Source organism: Urtica dioica, chromosome 3 (genome assembly GCF_054948205.1).
Source record: "Urtica dioica subsp. dioica isolate 48M chromosome 3, U.dioica_male_clone48M_v1_H2, whole genome shotgun sequence".
NCBI classification, from domain to species: domain Eukaryota; kingdom Viridiplantae; phylum Streptophyta; class Magnoliopsida; order Rosales; family Urticaceae; genus Urtica; species Urtica dioica.
In genome coordinates this window covers 1,104,140-1,127,168 of record NC_142758.1, presented here as the reverse complement: position 1 = coordinate 1,127,168, position 23,029 = coordinate 1,104,140, and the positions used below count along the sequence as shown (strand labels likewise).

The 23,029-nt window shown below is 36.6% G+C and overlaps 4 protein-coding genes across 4 annotated transcripts; 2 read left to right on the top strand and 2 right to left on the bottom strand.

The window, feature by feature from the left end:
- Positions 1–1,074: 1,074 nt before the first annotated feature.
- Positions 1,075–3,272, bottom strand: LOC149401924 (Tetratricopeptide repeat (TPR)-like superfamily protein). Its single transcript, XM_089608805.1, has one exon. It carries the CDS (start codon positions 3,207–3,209, stop codon positions 1,368–1,370), a length of 1,842 nt encoding a protein of 613 aa, XP_089464931.1. The 5' UTR covers positions 3,210–3,272; the 3' UTR covers positions 1,075–1,367.
- Positions 3,273–4,782: 1,510 nt separating this feature from the next.
- RPL15 (ribosomal protein L15) lies at positions 4,783–7,088 on the bottom strand. The gene is made up of 3 exons (XM_089610166.1): positions 6,628–7,088; positions 5,893–6,044; positions 4,783–5,156 (listed from the first exon to the last, which is right to left on the bottom strand). Exons 1-3 carry the CDS (start codon positions 7,028–7,030, stop codon positions 4,935–4,937), a joined length of 777 nt encoding a protein of 258 aa, XP_089466292.1. The 5' UTR covers positions 7,031–7,088; the 3' UTR covers positions 4,783–4,934.
- A 1,136-nt stretch (positions 7,089–8,224) lies between these two features.
- Positions 8,225–10,581, top strand: LOC149401922 (caffeoylshikimate esterase-like). Its single transcript, XM_089610099.1, has 8 exons — positions 8,225–8,572; positions 8,697–8,726; positions 8,837–8,966; positions 9,071–9,217; positions 9,292–9,422; positions 9,556–9,693; positions 9,792–9,890; positions 10,147–10,581. Exons 1-8 carry the CDS (start codon positions 8,288–8,290, stop codon positions 10,369–10,371), a joined length of 1,185 nt encoding a protein of 394 aa, XP_089466225.1. The 5' UTR covers positions 8,225–8,287; the 3' UTR covers positions 10,372–10,581.
- A 4,141-nt stretch (positions 10,582–14,722) lies between these two features.
- On the top strand, positions 14,723–15,751 carry LOC149401921 (adenylate isopentenyltransferase-like). Its single transcript, XM_089609356.1, has one exon. The coding sequence runs from the start codon at positions 14,723–14,725 to the stop codon at positions 15,731–15,733; it is 1,011 nt and encodes a 336-aa protein (XP_089465482.1). The 3' UTR covers positions 15,734–15,751.
- The last annotated feature ends 7,278 nt before the right edge of the window (positions 15,752–23,029 follow it).

Genomic DNA, 23,029 nt, shown 5'->3' with positions numbered 1-23,029 from the left:
AAATATTTGTTTATTGGATACCCCTCGTTAAATATGGTATTTTACGGTTTATCACGATGGTAACAGGAAGTTCAATGGTACAATTACCATTTCTTTATTGTATACCACGGTATACCATTGACTTACCATGGTATACCAGTAAAACCTGAGTCTCGGAACGACAAGGATAACGGTTGGTCTTATCTCATTTTCAATGTATCTCTTTCTCATCCCTCTTTATTTTTAAAAAGGGAAATTTTAAAATCTATGTAGTGATTGAATGAAAATTTTGATATTAAACAGTAAATAAATTAAATTAAAATAATATGTGAAATTTGACAAAAATATCAACACATAGTTTACCAATATTAAACACTCTCTCTCTCTCTCTCTCTCTCTCTCTCTCTCGCCGCCTGACCTCACCACTCACCATCATCGCCCACCGTACCACCTCAAGCCGACACTCTACCTCACAAACATCCTCGCCATCTTCACTGCCACGCATGTAGTCTTCTCTTCTCGGAATTCAAAAGCTCATATTATCAAATTGTGTTAAAGTTTAAATTTGAGTTATGTTTGATCATCTATTTTATGTCAAAATTATTTTGGGCTAAAAATCTAAAACTTAGGGCTAGAATTTTAACCTTAAAGATTTAGAGAGGGCATATGTCTCCTTCTCCTTGATCCGTACCTGGCTGTCTCCATCAAAGGCTAAACGATGTCGAAGAAAATTGTGACAATAACCAAAGAAGAGATGATTGAGAATGGTTTGTCACTATAACACATAAATAGTACTTTTGTACTTGAAAATTTTTATTCGTCGATAGCACTCAAAGGGGAGATGAAGTTTACGAATTTCTCGATTATGGAAACATAAATTATGTGCAGTAATACTAAAAGAAACACTTTTAGAAGTTGACATTTGTCACTTCTAGTTAAGAAGCGATAATTTGCTCTTTAAAGCAACTAGACACTTCTAAAGATTTCATCCAAATTTATAAAAAAAAAAAAACGAACTTTAAAACTTAATTTTTATATTTTAGAACTTCTAAAAATTTCGTAAAATTTTAAACGGTTCAAATTTGCCTATTTTTTATTTTAGGTGACATTAGAATCGACTTGTCGCTTCTACAACCTAGGTCAAAATATACTGAAATCCTTCTTCTTCCGCTTTTAGTTTCTTCTCCTCATCTCGACCTGCGCACGATAAAAAAGCGCCAGAAACATCCGATCACGTGACTATGGTACTCTTTCTTTCTCTCTCTCTCTCTCTCTCTCTCTCTCTCTCTCTCTCTCTCTCTCTCTCTCTCTCTCTCTCTCTCTCTCTCTCTCTCTCTCTCTCTCTCTCTCTCTCTCTCTCTCTCTCTCTCTCTCTCTCTCCACAAAATTCAGAAGAAGGAGCCACAAAATATTTGGTCATCCTCGGACGCATCCCCGAAGGACCTCAAGGCCGCCGTGATCCCCGCGAGAGCCCCGTAAATGCCCTCCGTCTGCGGGTGCCTCTCGTCCATGGAACAGAACTCGACGACGTGGCGGTCCACCTCGATCGAGCTACACGCCGGAAGCTTCCGGAACCCGGTGTCCCTCACGGCCACCTTAAGCCTCGCCGCGTCTCTCCACCGCCCCGAATCCCCGTACACGTTCGCCAGCATCACGTAGTTCGCCGGGTTCCTCGGCTCCAGCTCGACCAGCCTCGTCAGCGCCACCTCAGCGAGCTCGACGTTCTTGTGGACCTTGCATCCCCCGAGCACCGCGGCCCACGCCACCGCGTCGGGCCGCACCGGCATCGACTCGATCAGCCCCACGGCCCGCTCCAGATGGCCCGCCCGAGAAAAAAGGTCCACAACGCAGCCGTAGTGCTCGATCTTGGCCTCGATCCCGTGCGAGCCTCCCATGGAGCGGAAATACGCGACCCCTTCTTCGACCAATCCGAGGTGAGCGCACGCGGACAAGACCCCGACGAATGTGATCCCGTCCGGCTTCGGCTTCGGCTTCTCTCCCATCCGACGGAACAGAACCAAAGCCTCGCGGGCCCGCCCGTGGGTCGCCAGCCCGCAGATCATCGAGTTCCACGATACGAGGTCTTTTACGACCATGCCCTCGAAGACCCCGATCGCGCTTTCGATGGCCCCGCATTTCGCGTACATGTCGACGAGGGCGTTTTGGACAAAGAGGTTCGTCTTGTAGCCAAGGCCGTCCGCGTACACGTGGCACCACGTCCCGAGCTCGAGGGCTCCGAGGCGACCGCACGCCGAGAGGACGCTCGTGATCGTCGCGTCGTTGGGGGTAATTCCGTCTTTTTCGTCGAGCATCCGGTTGAAAGAGGATAGAGCTTCGGAGAATCGGCCGTTCTTGGCGTAGCCTCCGATCAGGGCATTCCACGAGAAGACGTTCCGTCGTCCCGGCATGGTTTCGAAGAGCCGCTCGAGATCCGAGACCAGGCCGTTCTTCGCGTACCCGCTGAGCATGGTGTTCCACGACATTAGGTCCTTCGCCGGAGCCGCGTCGAAGAGGGATCTCGCGGTGACGGCGTCGCCGGAGTCGGAGAATCCGGCGACGATCTTGTTCCAGAGAACCACGTCGCGGCTCGGCGCGATCTCGAATAGCGTCCGAGCCGATTCCAGGTCGCCGGCGGAAATGTAGGCGGTGATCATCGCCGTCCATGCCACGACGTTTCTGTGAGGCATTTCGACGAACACTTTGCGTGCGTCTCCGACGAAATCCCCGTACATCTCGATCAGGCTCGTGGAGGCGTACGAATTCGCGCCAAACCCATCCTTGATGAGAAAGCAATGTACCTCTCGGCCTTCTATGAGAGCCTTGGTTTTGGCGCACGATTTGATGACGAGCGGGTACGTGAAGCAGTTGCGAGTCGAGTCGGAGCGAGCCATGGCGGCGAAGGAGACGATGACGTGTCTGTGGAGATCGGATTTGGAGTAAGCTCTGAGAATGGCGTTCCAGGCAGAGACGTTTGGGTCGGGAATTCTGTCGAACAGCTTGCGTGCGTGGCCAGCGCTGTTGAGCTCGGCGCAGGCTGAGACCATTCTGGGTGCCACGTAGGCGTTGTGTTCGAGGCCGTTGGCGAGGATTTGGCCGTGGATTTGGGTGAAGTTCTTCCATGTCTTACATGAGACTAAGAGCGAGATCAGTCTCTCCTCCACGATCCTCGCACAAACACTACCTATCTTTGCTCTTCTTCTTTTTTTTCTTCTTCTGGAAAGTGGAACCATAAGAGTTGTTCAATTAATTAACGGAAATGGACGTGAATAGCAATAGCTAACTCAATGTAATACAGCAACAGCATATCATGACGACTTTCGAGATAAAATAATATATAGTTTTGAAATAATTTTTTTTGTTTTTTTACTAATTATCACAATTTTTTTATAGAAAATTAAAATATTTCAATAAAAACGAATATGAGAAATATATTATTCATGTCATTTCAATAACTATAAAGGCATGTTTGGTTCAAAAGTTCAGATTAAAGCTGGGTTTATGATACGGAAGAGGAATAAAAATCCCTTCGGAAGCCTTGAAATTCGAGCAGAAGGATTCCTTACGCTTGATGAGTGGATGTTGACGGAAACCAGTGGAAATTGTTTTTTCCGCACGTACAATTAAAAAAAATTATGAGTCGTTGGATTTGTGACAGTTGCAAATCCAACGGCTATAAATTGGGCAGAAAATAAATGTCTTATAATCGGAAGAAAATTCATTTTCATATATCTGGAATGGAAATTTTGTTTCCAAATCCAGTGAAATTTCGGTCAACACCGGAAGGAATAACTCCTTCCAATCAAAACCGGAATTCCGTGTCTCGTGGAAATGAAAATGCATCTCCTTCCACTAGCTCAGGTTTAGTCCAAATGAGAGCTTAGTTATAGAGAAAATCAATTCGGGGAAAATATTTCATTCTCAAATAGAATGGTTCATTCCTCCCATTTTACAAAGAATCAAATTGATGTAATGATTATTTCATATAATGATGATTAGACAGTTTCAAAATGAACCAAACAAAAGAATGATGAATTTTAAAAATCCACTCCATTCCATTCATTTAAAAAACCACCAACCAAACATGCCCTAACTTCTTTTCAACATTTCATTGCTTAAAGATTAATGTATTAACAATTTTATACTTTGGCCTCTACCTCAATTGGTATCACTTACTCCAATTCGATTTCGTATACGTTGAATATCTTAAGGTTTCATTTCAAAGTAAATTGAAAATGAAAGTGGTAACTTGTATCTTATAAATCCTTGTTGTTTCACATTATTTTTTTCAATACGGAATTTTTGAAGCAAACTTTTTCATCTAAAAACTAAAAGGTGAGAAAATGCAAGTCATTTAAAACAAGCAAATATTAAATGTAAAAATAATTGATAATGCAAGTCTACTTAACTTTCATTTTATTATATACACCGAGGAAGATAACTTCATAAGCTTGATAATAGATTATAAATTATGCAATGTTTTTAAGCATGAAAACTCGTTGAAGTAAATTTTTAGCTCCCATGTCTAAAATTCCTGGCTTCGTCCCTAAATTTGGTGGAGGTAGTCGTAACATAACTACCTTACCATGGAGTTGTTGAAATAGAGAAAATAAATTATCAAGTGATTTTTAAATCTTCTTAAGTGTATTGATCATAAAAAAAAAGTTACATGTCTTGTTGCAGATGATGCAAATTAATTACAAAACTACAATGCATATCCTAAGTTTAGTGTCCTTTTTTTTTCAAACTCAAAATTTATCATTGAATAGTTGATCCGATCATTGACTTAATCTAAAAGATAGTAAGAGCAAAGAAACAACACTTGGAATATACTTGACCGATACTCTCATTTATCAAGTCTCTCATAAGTAAATACAAAATTACATTGAAAATAATCATACATTACAAAACAAGGAAAAAAAAGAAAGAAAGAAGCGAAACCGGTGAATTTTGCGGGCTCAAGAAGAAGCCGATTCTGCGGCCGCAGCGGCGGCTCTTTTCTTGGCAAAGTATTCATCGGCGCGAGCAATGTTTTTGGCGACCGAGGGTTTGACCCATTTCTTGCGTCCCGGGAGTACGATGAGGGAACACCCATTAGACTCGAGCTTCTCTCTCGCCGCGCTTGAAAATGCCCGTGCTTTTATGCTCACCTTTACGCTTAGCTCCCCCTCGCCCAATATCTTTACACACAACACCAAGAAAAGAGGGGCTTATTTGCAAAACATAATTACAGAACATGAAATCGGCGATAAGTTAAAAAAAAATAAAAAAAAAGCTTAATTTTGACCTTACAAGAAAAAAAACTATATTGAACTGATTATAAAACGATTAACGTAGATTAGATTTAAGATAACCTTAACACAAGGGGAAAAAAAAAAATTATAGTTCAACTGTTTACTTCTAGGCAATAAAATTATGCTACAGGTTAAGGTGAATCTAAGTCAGCCATTTGTTCACCAGTACAAAGGATCTATTAACACGGATCTCAAATAAAGCTCGAGAGTTTCTCTTCTCTTGAAACCTAATTCCGAAGACAATTTTACAATTTTTTAGTCTTTCAAATTGTGTTCTACACAACTCCAAAAAAATATATATATTATGTTCGAATAACTTATTATCTAAATAGTCATTTCGCAAAAAAAAAAAAAAAAAAAAAAAAAAAGGGTCATATTTTTATGTTATTAATGAGTTCGTAAACAAGACTCTGATTTTTTAGTTCTATTAGGGGACTTAGTATTTGTAGCAACATTGTCTCAAAGATTGACGCAAATGAATTATCTCATCGTTAACAGCATACTCACGAGGCAAAACTAAATGGTGATACAAAAAAAGTAACTAAACTTTCACAATAAATAAAACCGGAATATTTATCATTATAAATCTCATAATAAAATATGGATGAGAAGATTATTATACCTTCAAAGGAAGTCTTCTTTCTCTACCGGAAGGGTTAATCAATCCTTTGCTCTTCAAAGTCTCCAATGAAACCTCGTCCCCGTCTTCAAATCCGGCAGTTTCAATGTCTTTCAGGTTCACCGGCACATATTTTGGCAACCCCGCGCTCATTCCTTGCAGTACAAGAATTAGTTTAAATAAGCGTTTTATTTCTTTCATCATTCTCAATATTTTTTTTTTTTTTACTATAAAGTAATATGGTCAGTAAATTAAATGAGCTCATACGTCTAAATGTTATCAAATTTTCTATTTTTCCAATTAATTATTTTTTTAAAATGGCCCACCATTTTACCAGGCCTGCACTAATCACTAGTGGTGTATGAAAATATATATGGTGTTAGTTTACCAAATTTAACGAAAATTGTTGTCGAACGGATTTTTTTTTTTTTTTTCAAATTAATTTGATATTGTTCATCTACAAATTTCACCACCATATATATCCATATGATAACTCAAAAATAAAAAAAGCAAGCAAAAATGAGCCTTTGGTATTTTTGTTTATTTCTTTGTTTCTCCTATAAAAAAATCATTAACCTATACATTTATCCAAATTACATATTGTTCAGATAACAGAGTTTCTTTAATCAAACAGGTTCGTCAAACGAAGACCACTAAAAAAAATGAGCAAGCTTTATAAAACTCATTGAGGCATTTACACAAACAGATAGAGGGCTCGCTGAGCAGAGAATCGGTTACCTCCGGCGATTCCTCTGAGCTTGGGAAGCCGCCGGTAAAGTGGCATCTGACCGCCCTCGAAGCCTCGCCGGACTCCCGGCCCCGAGCGAGACTTCTGACCCCTCATTCCGAACCCACAGCTGTTCCCTTGCCCCGCCGCGATTCCGCGACCCTTTCTCTTCCCCTTCTTTCGCGACCCCTTCTGTGGCCCCAGGTTGTTCAGTCTGTACCTCACGCTCTCCGACCCCGGAATCGTCGTCGGAGTCGCCGCCGCCACGATTCCCACGCCGGAGAGCTTGATGGCGGGGATTCGCCGCGGCGCCGGTCTGAGGAACGCGGTGTTGCCCTTGAACGACGACGGAGATGGGAGGTTGAGACACCGCGTCGCCGGGGTCGACGACAGAGACAGAATCGCTCTCGCCATGGATATGCTTTTTTGTTCCAAGTCCAACACTCGCTCTCTTGGTGAGAGGATAAAGTTGTTTATTTGCTAATATTTCTAAATTTTGTGAAATTCATTTGGGATGCGATTGAATGACACGATTAAATTGGGCCTCATATTCTTGGCCCAAAACATTTAGGGGTGGTTACGTCAAATGCTTCGCTAACTTCTCCAAATACCTCAAGTTTAAAATGCTTCCGCAAATGTCCGATAACCTAAATATTCGGATAAATACGTCAAGTTCGTTTTTATTATACGATGAGGCTGTGTATCAACTTTGTCCTAGGGTCTGCGGCGAGGCTGATTTAGAAATAGAGTTTGAGAATCAATTTTCTCCCCAAGTCTACACCTATGTTGAGCTCAATTCTTAGAGCTCAATTATGACTTGTTGTCTATTTTGTTATGCTGAAATTTGATTTTGGAGCTCAAACAATAGCCACTGGGAGAGAAACGCTGAGAGGTGGCGTGATGAGGAAATTTTCGAAAGAAAGCACCGCGCCAGAGTCGAAGCGGGCTCAACTAATCTCGTTATGATGACAAAACCCAAGACGAGCAATTGTACATAAATATATTCTCCCGATAGGCATCTATATGCATAATGGCCACAATTTCCACGACCAATAGTTTGTGAAGGAAGCTTAGATCTTGAGAAGGCAATCATTTCTAGCGTCTTAATTTCTTTTTCCATATTTCGAGGCTAATATGTGGCTTGGTGCTTTGTTGATCGAAAAAAGTGAAAACATATATGTTGATGCTAAAAAAAAAAAAAAAAAATCCTTATGATTCCTCGTGGACCGAATGATAGTAGAGTTCTCTAACTCATCGTATTTATCTCATGGACATAGGGTATTTAAAAAGAAAACGATATGACTAACAGACAAGCCTGAAATTCTCAAAATACTAGTGGACTGATAAACCTTACAATATGATTTTAGGATGATTTTTGCCTAAAAAGCGTCCGCGAATCATCGTCGTAAGCTTTTAGGTCTTCGAGCCGATCAATTAAACTCCACACCTCAACTCGCACTATCCAATTTTTTATGCCTAACCAAATAATTTAGTGAACTATTTGGTCCGGAACTTCCCATTCCTATTAAATCATATAAGAGTAAGTTATGTTCGTAAATCAACGTCCGTAACATTTTAATATAATAAGATATAGTTTACTTCACCGAGTTTATTCATAGACACTTGAAGCCAATAATTGACCGTTGACTCTGATTTCGCAGTCCAAAAAATATGGCCCTTTCTCATGCCCAGCCTTTCCGGTTCCCTTCGACGACGCAACAACCCCAGACTCCGATCAAAACTGACCTCCAAACGAAACCCATTTCCAACGCACCAAACACCAGGCTTACTCTCACAGCCATGGCCAAGAAGAGGAAGAACTCTCAAGCCATCGAAGGCCTTAGCGACGAGCTCAACTCGCTCGCCTCACAGAATCTCGACTTCGCACCTTCCCGAAGAAAGCTCCGATCGGCTTTCGTCGACCTTCAACAAAGTCTCGATCATTACTTGTTCAAGGTCGGTTCTTTTGGCTGATATTCTCATTTTCATCGTCAAATTTTCTCGTATGCTAATTAATTAATCTTTTTTTTTTCTGTCCCTTCTTCATTTGTCTGCGAATCTGTACGGAATCGATAAATAGTTCGCTCCGACTGGAATCAGAACGGAGGAGGTAAGAGGCGCATTCTTTTCTTTTATATATATATATTTTTTTTAAATGTAAGCATTTGGTAGTTTGATTGAGATTTTTGTTTTCCTTTTTTTTTTTTTGGGAGCTTGAAGTGGTATGAGATAAATTCAAAGGGAATGGAAATCTTCTGCAAGAGTTGGAGTTCAGAGAAAGGTGTTCCGATCAAAGGCGCGTTGTTCTTCTGCCACGGTTACGGCGATACTTGCACTTTCTTCTTCGAAGGTTTGTCACAACTACATTGATTCTCTTCAGTTACCACAGGTTTAGTATTTTTTTTTACCCGGATTCGTTCGAGCCTTTTTTTTTTTTTTCCTTTCTGGTTTCAGGTATCGCCAAGCAAATCGCCGCAGCCGGGTACATAGTCCACGCTCTGGACCATCTGGGTTTCGGTCTCTCGGGAGGGTTACATGGTTATATTCCGAGCTTTGATGAGCTATCGGACAATGTCATCGAAATCTATAGCAGAATTAAAGGTACAATGTCACTTTTTGTCGATTATGATTATGATTATGGTTCTTGTAACTATAAATTTTTCGATTTTCCTTAGCGCGTCCGAGGCTGGTGGGTTTGCCGTGTTTCATATTGGGACAGTCCATGGGCGGTGCTGTGACTCTAAAAGTCCATCTGAAGGAGCCGCGTGGATGGGACGGAGTTATTCTCGTGGCTCCCATGTGTAAAGTAAGCTATTCCGACATAGCTATCGATATTTTTATTTTCTTTATTTTTTATTCTCTTGTGAAGAATGTGGATTGAATTGTCGTTTTGAATGCCCGGAGTTTGTTTGTTGTAATCATCGTGAGCTTTGTGCAAGATTGCAGAGGAAGTGAAACCGCCGGCGGCGATTCTGAAGGCGTTAACGCTCATGTCGAACGTGATGCCAAAGGCTAAGCTTTTCCCTCAGAAAGATCTCGGTGCGTTGGCCTTCAGGGATCCCAGGAAAAGGGAATTGGTTAGTCCTTCCTTGATTCCCGTCGAAACAATTTCGTGTAGAGAAAATAGACGGCCAAAAAAATACCGAAACGTTTTGTTTCTTTTCCGGCTTTGCAGGCTTCGTATAACGTGATATCTTACAACGACCAAACTCGCCTGAGAACGGCCGTCGAGCTTCTTAAGGCGACCAACGAAATCGAGAAACGATTGGACGAGGTCACTTTTCTTTTCTTTTTTCTTTTTTCTTTTTTTGTCTTCCACGACCAAGGCCACGTTTGGAATTTGTAACATACTAGGAAAACAAGTCTTGTTTGTTTTTGAAAATCGAGGAAGATTTGAGTTGGAACACAATTTGAAGGAGGGTGTATAGTTAAACCATGGAAATTCCGTTTCAATCTTCGTATTTTCTCTCTCTCTCTCTCTCTCATATTTTCCTCATCTGTCACTTAACTTTACGGTCTTAAATTTTCAGGTTTCGGGTCCGTTGCTGATTCTTCACGGAGCGGCGGATAGGGTGACTGATCCGCAAGTAAGCCAGTTTCTATATGAGAAGGCTTCGAGCACCGACAAGACTCTCAAACTATATGAAGACGGTTTTCATTGCATTCTCGAAGGAGAGCCAGATGAGAGAATTTTCACCGTCCTTACCGATATTATCACCTGGCTTGACGCTCGTTGTGCAGTTTCACACACCTAAAATAAAATTAAATAAATACACACATAGTGTGCCGTTCATTTGTCGATATTGTTTCTGTTCTGGTTTATTTATTTTTATATTTAATTTTTATCAATCAACGTTAGCAAGCAAGCATTGTCTGCATTGGGGTATCATATGGTATAGATTCTGTATGTTGATTACTTTTTTTGTAACATTTCTATCTTCAATAAGAGCTTTCATTGGTTTCTATTGTTCTGTTGTTATAGCCTGCAATGTTTTATATATATTTTTAACGATTCGAGTTGCGAGACTCGGAAGGTTTCAGATCTAAATCGACATAAATCCTTAATCTTTGGATGATTTAAAGCTAAGTAATCGACACTTGAAGTTGGGCGTCGAGAAAATATTTTTTACATTGATATGATGTACCCTTTGTCTTTGATCAACATAAAGTTGGTAAAAATACCTTTGAATGACTTGTCTCTTCTATCTTAAATTAAAATTTGAAAACAGGGGGCAAATTTTACCGCGAATGATTTTGGGAATTTTTCGAAACAGATGTGACTAATTGGGTCTAAAATCTCAATTCACGCGTCTAAATAGACTCGACTAATTGACTCTACTTCTCTCTTGACGAGATTAGTTTGATGAAGCTCTCTCTCTCTCTCTCTCTCTCTCTCTCTCTCTCTCTCTCTCTCTCTCTCTCTCTCTCTCTCTCTCTCTCTCTCTCTCTCTCTCTCTCTCTCACGTATTTTAATAACTTGAGCTTCAAAGTGCTTCACCATAACCCCCTATTGATTTGAATCATAGTTTTTACAATGCTCTATGTCCCCTAAAAAAATGCTCTATTTTATATGCAAGGGTGGAGCGACCTTAGGTCTAGGAAAGACAAATGCCTCCCTGAGCTTTTAAAAATTGCAATTTTTATCTTAAAAATTTCAATATATTTTTATATTTTTGGTCCAAATTTATATAACATTTTCAAATTTGCTCCATTTGGCTTCGCCACTGGTTACATATTCAATTTTTATCTTAAAAATTTCAATATATTTTTATATTTTTGGTCCAAATTTATATAACATTTTCAAATTTGCTCCATTTGGCTTCGCCACCGGTTACATATTCACAATTTTTACAAGCAGATGTAACTTGCGGTAGTGTTGATCGCCAACAAAAAAAAAAAAAAAAAAAAAAAACATATTCACAATTTTTTAATTTTTTGCAGTGTGTTTGATGATGTTAATTATATACATTTATTGTTTGTGAGAGAGTGTATGTGGATATATTTATATAATTGTATTATTGGGTGTCGAGAGGAATAGACACGCTCACTGGCATCAACACGCCACCCTAGCTTCTTGAGGACTCTCTAGTGGCCAGTCAAAGTACAGGCTTATTCTCCATCATATAATGCCTTCGGTTATTTTTTAATCATGCTTGACAATAAATTTCAGTTATATATTATTAGATAAATTCCATGTTGCATTATCTTATGGCCCTATTTAGCTAACCAGTTCTCAATTCTGTTTTAGTAAAAATTTTAAAAAAATAAAATTAATTAAATTAATTTTTTTTATATAAAGTTAGATAAATATTCCAAAATTTCATATTTAAGTTAACAGTAAATACCTTATTCGTTTCCCAAAAAATATATGTATACATATCCAATTCATTTTAATGGATGAAAATTATATACTAAAACTTATTAAAGTCAAATTTCTTCAATAAAGACACTATTAAGAGGTATTGTTATCAAACTTGCACATATAAATTTAAATAATCTATTTAAATAATCAATTTAGATATTATGTTCGAATACTTTATATAATTAGTTCTATTACTTTGGGTAACGAATTCAACCATATTTTTATATCAATAAACAGTTAATTCTTGCAGAAAAAAAAATAAAAAAGACTTGCAATATTTAAAGGGGAAATATTTACAAAAATATTATAAGTACCCAACGGGTTACTAGTTTAAAAAATTATATAAGAGCTCGTTTGATTCCATTAATCAATTGTTGTGTATTTTTTCATTTCTTTTTTTAAATCAGAAATTGTGTGTGTATATATAACCAACGTCAACATATATTAAAAGAAGTTAGAACAACCAAACTGAGCATGCAACTCCATTATTGTATCGGAATATTAGGAATCAAGAAGAAATTTTATTTCAAAATATCATGACTTTGTATCGAAGAATAGGTCACATGGATTACACACTGCATGATATATATATATATATATATATATATATATATATATATATATACACATATATATATAAGTATATTATATGTAATCATTAGTTAGTTATATTTATTTCTCTAATTTATTTCTCTAAGTTATATATATATACTCACCTTCCGTATTCGTGGTATATAACTCTTTATTGATCAATTGGTAAATTAGTATATATGAACATTTATATACTTTAATAAGTATATATTAGCATTTATTATATATCCATTAAGAAATTTTTACATAATATAGACGGATATCTACTTTAGCAGGTATTTGAATTTTAATGATTGATTGAATGATCGATATTTTTTGTTCGACAATAGGGATATTTATATAAAAGCATTAAATGTATGATGCATCTAACTAGACATTGACATTATATTTGATTAAAAAAAAAAAAGACATTGACATTTTATTATTCAAAGACAACGTTTTTGCTTCTTTTTGTCAAAGTCAGTACGGATTACATCTTCTCTTACACTTCGGGAAGAACTTTATCGCACATTTTTACATTTTTTTCGTGTCCACATTTGCAAAGTGATTTTTCACCCTAGTGATAATCCTCCTCCCATAACGTGATCACAAAAAATGCACAGTGCACTAGACTTTCCCTCAATAGTCGTACAATACTTTCTACTCATTTTTCAAATATGTAACATTCACATCAAAAGATTTATAACACATTAATTTCATGAAATAATCGTCCGAGTTTCATCTGTTTTTCTACTAACCCGAGATAACAACATTATGATAACAAGGTCTAAATCTTGAACTTAAACCTTTTTTTTTTCTTAACAATTTCAAACTCACAATTATATAATATAACTTAAAAATTCATATCTAACATCGTAAAAAAATATATATAAACCCTAAATTCGGATCTAACCTAAATCCTAAAACAAAAACTTGAAATTTGACATTATATTCATGTTAAATACATCATAATCAATCTATAAACATTAAACTAAGTCTTTAACATCATAAAAATAATTACAATCTTCATGAAAACCAAAAAAAATTTAAAGAATCGAACGCTTGGATGCCGGAAAAACGTGGGATTCGCCGGTACGGCGGGGTTTGCAGTGAGAGCAGATCTAATCACCGCCGAAACATGAGCTTCACTTTTTGCCTTAATCTGAATTTTTTGCCCGATTTTCTCTTTTATACCTCCGTTTCATGTGGGTTTTGTACATAAGTGAACCGGGTCAATGGACCGAGAACCGGACCACTATTGACCCGGTTTTCTCGATTTTGACGAAACTTCTCCGGTTTTGGTCGTATCGAGTGACCGGAAAACGACTTCCCGCGCAAGAACCATCCGTTAACCTTGATAACTCAATCCTTGGTTTGAAAGTGTATGGCAAGAAACAGCTGATATTGTGTTTTTTGCTCCTCTTAATTTTTATGGGCACATGTGGATTTTCGTACATATATTCATGTGAATCGGAGGCATGATAAAAACTAAAACTTGAAACTAATTAGTTGACGTATGCCATATAGAACAACAAAATAAAGTAACAACAAAATTATATAACCTGAGATTTATATAATGTTTCAAAAAAATACTATTACGTGTAGAAACTTTCCTTAAAAAAAAAAAAAGGATGTATCAGTGAATGAAACATATAAATAAGCAAGAAGAGGGTTTTTTTTTTTAAATGAGTCTCTCTCTCTCTCTCTCTCTCTCTCTCTCTCTCTCAGTCTGTGTATATTTCTTCTTTTACACGCTCCTTTAATAATAAGGACACCAGGTTCGGAACGAATGCGGTTTCGCATGACTCAATGGCAACACATTTTTTTTTTGCTGGAATCTCAATGCCAAAGGTAATACCTGCGAAGATCGCAATAATGATTTAAATTCCATGCCCAATCAAAAACTCCCACACAAATAAATAAATACCTCTCTCTCTCTCTCTCTCAACTGTACGGCCAGTTAGTTTTGATCATCACCACCATCACTAACACAACCCACAAACGCATTTCAGTCCCTCCGTATCGTACTATTCTTAGTACTCCAAATAAATACAATATAACAAAAATAACACAAATAACCTCTCTCTCTCTCTCTCTGATTATATGTCTGAAGAACAGCTCAGCAAACGACAACGACGAAACCCATCTTTCTCTTCTGGTCTCGTTTTTATTCCATGAGACTGGTTGATCATCACTGCTCTTGCTTTCTCTCTCCTCCGTCGCTGTCGAAATGCTATCTCTCCTCTGTCCGACGTGGCGGCGGGTGGGCCCGGATGGAGTTGGTGGGCCCCAAGGAGAACATGGTGGTGATAATGGGAGCCACGGGCACCGGAAAATCACGGCTCTCGGTGGAGCTCGCGACTCGCTTTCCGGCGGAGATAATCAACTCCGACAAAATGCAGATCTTCAGAGGCCTCGACATAACTACCAACAAGATTCCCATCTCCGACCGAAACGGCGTGCCTCACCACCTCCTCGGCGACCTCGACTCCGACGCCGACCTCGACCGCTCCGACTTCCGACGCCTCGCCGCCGACCAATCCTCCGCCGTCGCGTCCCGTGGAAAACTCCCACTCTTGGTCGGAGGCTCCAACTCCTTCGTCTACTCTTTTCTCGCGGAGAATCTCGACCCGGATTTCGACCCGTTTTCTGATTCCCCGGTTCGGGACTCGCACCGGAGGGTTCGCTACGAGTGCCGGTTTTTATGGGTCCACGTGGCGCCGAGCGTGCTCCGGGAACACCTCGACCGGCGCGTGGACGAGATGCTCCGCGCCGGGATGTTGGCCGAGCTGGCGGAGTTTCACGGCACGCGCTCCGAGCCGGCGAGTCGAACCGGGATTCGGAGGGCGATCGGGGTTCCCGAGTTCGAACGGTTCTTCGCGCGGTTCGGGACCGGGTTTGATGACGTGGAGGGGATCCTGAGGGGCGGGGATCGAGTGGTGCGGCGGGCGTACGAGGAGGCGGTTTTCGAGATCAAGGAGAACACGTGGCAGCTTGCAAGGAGGCAGGTGGGGAAGATCGTTAGGCTGAGGAATCTGCTGCGGTGGGACCTACGGAAACTCGACGCCACGGAGGCAGTGAAGGCGGCGATGATGACGTCAGACTCCTCCGAGGCTTGGGATACTAACGTGTTGGACCCCAGCGTCAAGATTGTGAAGAGGTTCTTGGACGCAAGATTAGACTGATCTCTTTTTTTTTTTCTTTTTTTTTTTTTTGGCCAGCGCTAATCCAGCTAATTTATTTGTTTCAATTTTCGTTTTTTCGCTCTCTCGGTTTTTAGATTTGTTACAAAACAATTTTGGTAGAGTAGTTAGTTCAGCGTCAAGAATATCCTTTTTTTTTTTTTTTTTTTAATTATCGTTTCAGTTTTTGTTTTTCCTTCATCTTATTGACTAATGTGTCTAACCGGGAAAAGGCAAAAATAAATTTAAAGAAATGAGGGTTTTTTTTTTCTTCCCTTTATTTTGAGAATTGAGGGAATTGTGAATAATATTTGTTATATATAATGATAAACATATAACTGAGTTCGTTACTTTTTGCTGTAATGTCTTGGGTGATCAATGAGTACATGAAGTGGCCGTGGAAAATATTTTTTTAGTGTGTTTCCAAGTTAAATGTTTGACCTCATCTTCATTTATTTTATAAGAGATTTTGCATATATTGACAATTTCTCCATGTTCTTTCCTATATAGTCGAAACAAGCAAATCTTAAACCACGTCCAATTTAGAAAGATAAACAAATCTTGTAGGATTCTCCAGATGAACAAATTACAACTTGGAATGGGAAATATATGTACCTCATAAAAAAATCTTATAGGATTCTCCATATTGGAAATATTTTACCAATACTTCATTTTCCCATGGACGTTTGACTCAATTTTTTTTTTTTTAATGAAAAATATATTTGTGGTAGTTTTGTTTTGTTTTTGTGTTTTTTTTTTTTTTTTTTTTATTTTAAGGAAGAAATTTGTGGTCGTTTAGACCGTGACTGTATAGCTCATAAAATTGAAATTTGGATCTCTCTCTATTACCCATCACTCTAGAAATTAATTTGGTTTTCAATGGTTTTTTTTTAATATTCCTAATGACAAGTATGAATAAAGTGTTGTTTATGACTTGGAGATTTCTTTAGACCACCTCCAATGCTAACATTATATTTGAAGTAATTTTTATATCAAATATGACGTAACTTTTACTCTAAATTTTACTTTATTCCAATGTACTACACTATATCTTACACTAAAAAAATATTTTTATAAGATGTTTTTTAATTAGATTTTCTAATCTAAGATGGTGTCTTAATTTAATTAGTTATATAGTTATGTCTAATTCCATATATAAAATGTAATTGTATTCTATTTATTTATTACTATGTGTAACATATAGTATAAATCAATAACAAAGTATTTAAAAATTAAAAATACAATTAATAAAAATGAAAAATTAATAATTTTCATTACATAGATAATACAACATTTTTGAAGGAAAAAATAATACACCATTAAAAAACATATATATGAAAATTACATATTACTAATTGAATTAATTACATATAAATATGAAAAACAAATTGATTAATTTGGATTAAATGTACTTTTAATTGTGGATGATTAATTAATTAGATTACAATAACAAAAAATTAGGTAAATACTCAACTAAAACGTTTGGATTTGCTATATAGCCAACATTTCGTAAATCTTAGGTAATTAGTCATAAAGATGACGTGGCCTAATAAATGAAAGTGATTATTTACCTAAGATTACATCTGTAAATATATGAAAATGGCTATTTACCTAAGCTTACAAAATGATATTATATCAATTTAGGTGCAACACTGTTCATGTGGTGTAAAACTCATACCGAATATGAAGTTATAGATATATAGAGTTTTTATCATTAGAGAGGTTTAGCTCTATATATAGTTATAGACTTTAGCATTGGAGAAGCTCTTTGTGAACCCACACACGAAATAAAATGTTTTGTCGCGGTATATAATTAGACAAATTATATTTACAAGTATTTTTTTTATCTCTTTCATTTTTTTTACATCAAAATATTTATAATAAAACTCAAATGATCTATTTTGAACAGCACTATTTTCTTCTCAGAAGGCTTTTATTGTGGGAGAAACTGAGTTCAATCTTCAGTATTATAGTTAAATGCCATCATTTTTAAAATTTAGAAAGTAAAATTTGAAAATTTGTAATTATTTATTCAATGTAATTGTATAAATAAAGAAAAAAAATCATAGTAAATGTTGATTATAGGAAATATAGTATGAACTGCCCTGTATATACTCTAATTTGAAGAATTCACAGTTAATACTAGTCTAGAGTGTTTATAAAGAATAAAAATTAAAAATTAAAAAAAAAAAACAACAAAAAAAAAAACTACTGTATAGCGCTAAACTTTCTTAGGTCTTCTAAAAAAGTTAAGAAACTTTGTTATATATATATATATATATATATATATATATATATATATATAGTGTAATAAATGAAAAGAATTATTTATTGGTCCATATATCCGAGGTTAAGGCTACACACAAATGATATTGTGGCTTTCATTTATTCATTTTCTTCTAATAACCATTTTAGGTTATCGGATCTCAAGGATTTCCTAGACATGATTTGAACGTTTGGAATTATAGAACTTCCTTGAGATTCGATATGACTAAAAGATTGATCCGTGGGAACAAAGTATTCTACTAAATCACGTCTAAAGACTACATGATCGATATTACTTACAGAGCTTGACAAGGCTCTAGATTGCTTCCCGTGGCAGTGCCTGTGATAACTCCACAAGAGCGACGTCTCGACTCTTGTGTTGTGAGCGCTGAAGATTTTGCCACAATTGTGACATTTTCCGGCCTTTTCGCCGTTCGCAATCACGTCTTCAAACCACGTCCACACAACGGACCTACTTTGACGTCGTGGTGGTTGTTGTGATTGTTGAGGTAGTTGTTATTGTCGTGCTTGTCATTGTTGTGTCACCTCTTGTTGTTCACGTTGTCGAGGTTGTGGCACTCTAACTGCAGGATCGCTTTGACTTTGACTTCGACGTCGAGGTGGTGGTGGTGGTAGGTCTTCTTCCTCCTCCTCCTCTTCTTCATTTGGATTTTGGGTTTCATCGTCATCTTCTTCTTCATTTGGATTTTGGGATTCATGCATATGTTGCTCGTATTCTTGAAATGCTTCATAAGCCACTTCGGATGGCGGAATTTGAGCTTGACATGCTTGTTTGGGATCCATTTTGAGGGTAGTATGGCACTTGAATGTTTGGAATTTCGATGAATTCAGAATGGGCGAAATTAGGAGCAACATAATTTGGATCGAAACTGTATTCGGTGTTTTGGTCGGGGGGTTTTGAGACAAGTGCAACTAATTTTCTTCAAATCGGTGCATATGTTGACCTCGGGAAGCTCTTCCCCTTCGACCTTCTCGGTTGTGGGATGGAGATGCCATGAAAAATTGATATTGAGAGTTTGAGAGTTTGAGATTGAGATTGAGATTGAGAGAAAAGTGTGAAGTAAATTAATGAAATGGGTGGGTATTTTTAGATTTTAGAAATAAATGGGTTTTAAAAAAAATTAAATTTTTTGCCGAAAATGAAAACAACGGCTCTATTCTAACGGGAAAAAAAAAAACAGCTCTTTTTTTTGCCAGAATTTATAAAAAAAAATTAAAACTGCGGGACTAACGGGACCACCGCGTCCCGTTAGTCAAATTGATAGGACTCCCGTCCTGTTACTGTTATGGTAACGGGAGTCCCGTCCCGTTAATTTCACTAACGGTAGCGGGAATTCCGTCTCGTCCCGCTACCGTTAGGCCACATTTAGTGGGGACCAACCTCTCTTCTTTCTTTAAGTGAGAACAAGCAGTTATTGCTTTAGCCTCTAAAGTTCTTAGAATATTAATTCTATTTTTGTTATAAATTTCCTCATTTAGATTAAAACTTTATCAGCTTATCTCAGATTACAAGAATTTTGGAATCTGAACGATGCATAGACTTTTGCATACTTACCATCCTATGTTAGGTAATATTATTTGTCACAAACAAACCAACATAATGATTAAACCTCAAAACCAATTTAAACAAAATTTTAAATTTATTGATTCTAACTTGGTGTATAAAAAAAAAATTATAATATGATTTAGTAATGAATAATCTCTGAAGAGCAGGTCTAATGTTTTTATAGCAGTTATATATAACACTGACGAAGCTAAAAATATTAAATTCCGGTGGCTCATCCATAGACAAACACTTACGAGTACACTGTACATAAGTGTGTGTGTGTGTGTGTTTTTTCTGCGACGTGATTTTTTTTTTAGTTTTATAAAATAACTATTTTCAGAAGAAAGGCCATACTTTTTGCTCTGACAGGAATTTTTTTAATGTTAAAAAACTCAAAATCAACTTTGTACAACACAAGAAATCAAACAATGGCTTTTGAGAAACATTGCCAAACAAGCGCGATATACACTTAGCATTTTAATTTATGTTGATGGAAGAAGAATTAATTAATTGGAAATCACGATGTCTATTCATTCACGGTAAAGGTCCTAAACTTTCACAAGAATTATTATATACATTTAGCTAGTAAGCCAAATAGCAATATAGGAGAATGTCTTTTTTTTTTTTTTTTTTTCTTCTTGAGCATATGATTGCAATTTTGGCTTACAATGGCGTGAAGGTAAATATTATTATTTTTTTAAATAGAAGTATGGTCTAGTAGTTAATGGGTCGGTTCGGTTATGGAGAGTAAATACTAAATACTGCAATTTTATTGAGAGACATTTTGTGGTGGACACAGAATTCAAATTTTAACTTTTTGTGTGCAACTAATTAAATAACTTATTAGGCTAGGTTGAAGTTGAACGAACAAAAACTCGTATATCTTAAACTTTCAGATTCAGACAAGGCTTAGACAATAAGATTAGACGAAACTATATATGTTCTGAGAAACTATAATTAGTTATAAATTATAAGACTTGTGAAACCATCAATTAGGTTAGGGTTTCTGGTGAAGTATCCAAGAGACAAGAAAAATATTTGAGATTAAAATCATACTTACTCCGTCTGAGAAAGTGCATGTATGTTACACTTACACGCACACATACTAAAAAATGTGGGAAAAAATTAAAAGAAATAACCCATTTGGGAGTTGGGACCAACGAAGAATATGAATAAAATAGACTGTATTTATTGGGTAGTAGTGCTACTTGGGATAATTGAATTTGAAACTACATAGTTGCATTAAATAACTTCTCTGGCCAGCCTTGTTTCTGTTATATCTATAGCTTAGTAAGGCAATGATGGTATCTACTTCTAGTTGTAGTTCAATTAATTGGCCTTATAAATTATATTAATTTTTATTTGTTTACAGCTTATTCCGAGTCTGACGAAGAGAATTATTATGACAATGAAGTGTTCGGTCAAAGAATTGTACAAGAAGTAAGCACTCACAGCCTTCGAATGTAATGATAGTTGCTATAAACCCAGTGCCCTATAGCGCCGTTTTTGTGTGTCCGAGTCATTATCGTTTTAAGATATTTATGTGTTGACTAGATAGGCAACAACCTTGGGACGAGGTTTAGTAATTTGTAACTGGTTTTTGGGAACTAACTAGGCGTGCTCGTTCATGTCTTGATTCAAATATATAAAATATATTTACTCCAACCATGTCTAGTTACAACTTACAAGGTATTGATCAACTCCAAGCCATCATTCCTTTTAATTTTAAAAAAATACCATTGTATTTAATATTTATATCTCAATAGGTGAATCCTTATGGCTCTCAAAGTTTAATCATCACTTGTAACAATCCCTCAAAGCGCGTGTGAAGATTATTAAAGTATATATATATAAAAAAAAAAATTAAGTCTAATAAACACATTTAAAATATATGAAATTGTTAATGCCGTTTAATAGGATCGAGAGATAGGCTCAAGGTGCCAAGTACGCTATTTAGGTCGTTAACGTCATTTTTGTCATTTTTCAGCGATCTCGAAAGTACCGTGACTATGAAGTGCGGACCCAAAATGTCAAGATTTCTAGAGGTTCCTCGCGACAAAAACAAACTTCGTTTTCGTCGGCCTTGGCAAGACTATGTCTATGAAGGGCGAGAAAAAAATTCCACGAGTCTCAACTATCTTTGGAAAGGATGATTGAGGTAGTTGTGGTTATCGTCGTTCTTGATATCCTCTTCGTATGAAAGTCTGTTTTTTGGTCTTCGTCACATGAGATAGACTAGAAAATGAGCTAAGAGAGCCTAACAAGATTTCCCTAGATTGCGAGCTCTGACACTCAATATATTAGTCCGATAAGGAGTTCCATAGGGACAAGAGGCTTGGTTGGGCGAGGAGGCTGGCTCGCTTGGGTGCTGGAGACACAATGATGTCCATTTTGACATCTATACTCCCTATCTCATAAACATTTTTTTTTTTGGCAAGTTGCATTGGATTTATATTTTTTCAATAAAATTATTTTTGGATGAATATTATTTTGACACAAATACTATTAAACTCATATCAATTTAACAAAACTAAAAACTTGAAAATTTGATAATTTGAACGAAATTATGTATTTCATAGGTCGCAAAATTATGAATAATATTATACTATGTACACATTTAGTAATAAAACTGTCAAATTTTGAGTTTTATATTATTTTGGTAAAATGAGATAAATTTAGTAATATTTATGTCAAAATCTCTAAAATTAAACATAAAGAACTAGTTTAATAAAACTCAAAGAACTAGTTTGGGCAGGTGAGGGTTTTAAATATAGGCGATATATCTAGCTATATAGAGTCAATATTTAGGTTTTTGAAAAGTCTCGGTATGATATCTTTAATGTACATCTAGTATTAAAATGTCGTTCAATTTTTGTACAAACTTCGTAAGTCAAATAGTTAAAAATCGATAAAATTTTGTTCAATTTCAATCAATCTTATTTTTGTAATTAATTTTTTTAAATATTGCAAATATGTCTACTAATATATATATATATATATATATATATATATAGAGAGAGAGAGAGAGAGAGAGAGAGAACGTCTGTTTTTATTTTTTATTTGTTTGAATTATTGTCGATAGAGAGCATTTATAGGACACATATCATTGCGCATAATATTTTCATATCGTCTCATCCTCGTAAAGAAAAAAAAACATAGAAATTATAGGAACTCAAATATGAAGAACATTAATATTATTTGAAAAATAAAATAGGACTAATATATGTGAGAATTTTTATTTTATACATATATATAAATAATTTTATTGGATATATGCATGTATCTATGTCGATAAACGGTATCTCCGTAAATTTTTTATCGGTACTTTAGTAGCAGTATTTGAAATATCTATAAAATCTTCGTCGATATTCCCATCGGTAACCGATATCTTAGTAAAATCATATCAACGATATATGATCGGTAAACGATGTTTGAATCCTTGGGTGAGACTAGGAATGACAACGGGT

Excerpts from the sequence above, each read along its gene's own strand:
- LOC149401922 (XM_089610099.1), top strand. The coding sequence starts at position 8,288 with ATGGCCCTTTCTCATGCCCAGCCTTTCCGGTTCCCTTCGACGACGCAA. Across the intron at positions 8,573-8,696 it reads TCGATCATTACTTGTTCAAG|TTCGCTCCGACTGGAATCAG; the intron begins GTCGGTTCTTTT and ends ATCGATAAATAG. Across the intron at positions 9,694-9,791 it reads ATCCCAGGAAAAGGGAATTG|GCTTCGTATAACGTGATATC; the intron begins GTTAGTCCTTCC and ends CCGGCTTTGCAG.
- RPL15 (XM_089610166.1), bottom strand. The coding sequence starts at position 7,030 with ATGGCGAGAGCGATTCTGTCTCTGTCGTCGACCCCGGCGACGCGGTGT. Across the intron at positions 6,045-6,627 it reads GCTCAGAGGAATCGCCGGAG|GAATGAGCGCGGGGTTGCCA; the intron begins GTAACCGATTCT and ends TTGTACTGCAAG. Across the intron at positions 5,157-5,892 it reads AAAGAAGACTTCCTTTGAAG|ATATTGGGCGAGGGGGAGCT; the intron begins GTATAATAATCT and ends TTGTGTGTAAAG.
- LOC149401921 (XM_089609356.1), top strand. The coding sequence starts at position 14,723 with ATGAGACTGGTTGATCATCACTGCTCTTGCTTTCTCTCTCCTCCGTCG.
- LOC149401924 (XM_089608805.1), bottom strand. The coding sequence starts at position 3,209 with ATGGTTCCACTTTCCAGAAGAAGAAAAAAAAGAAGAAGAGCAAAGATA.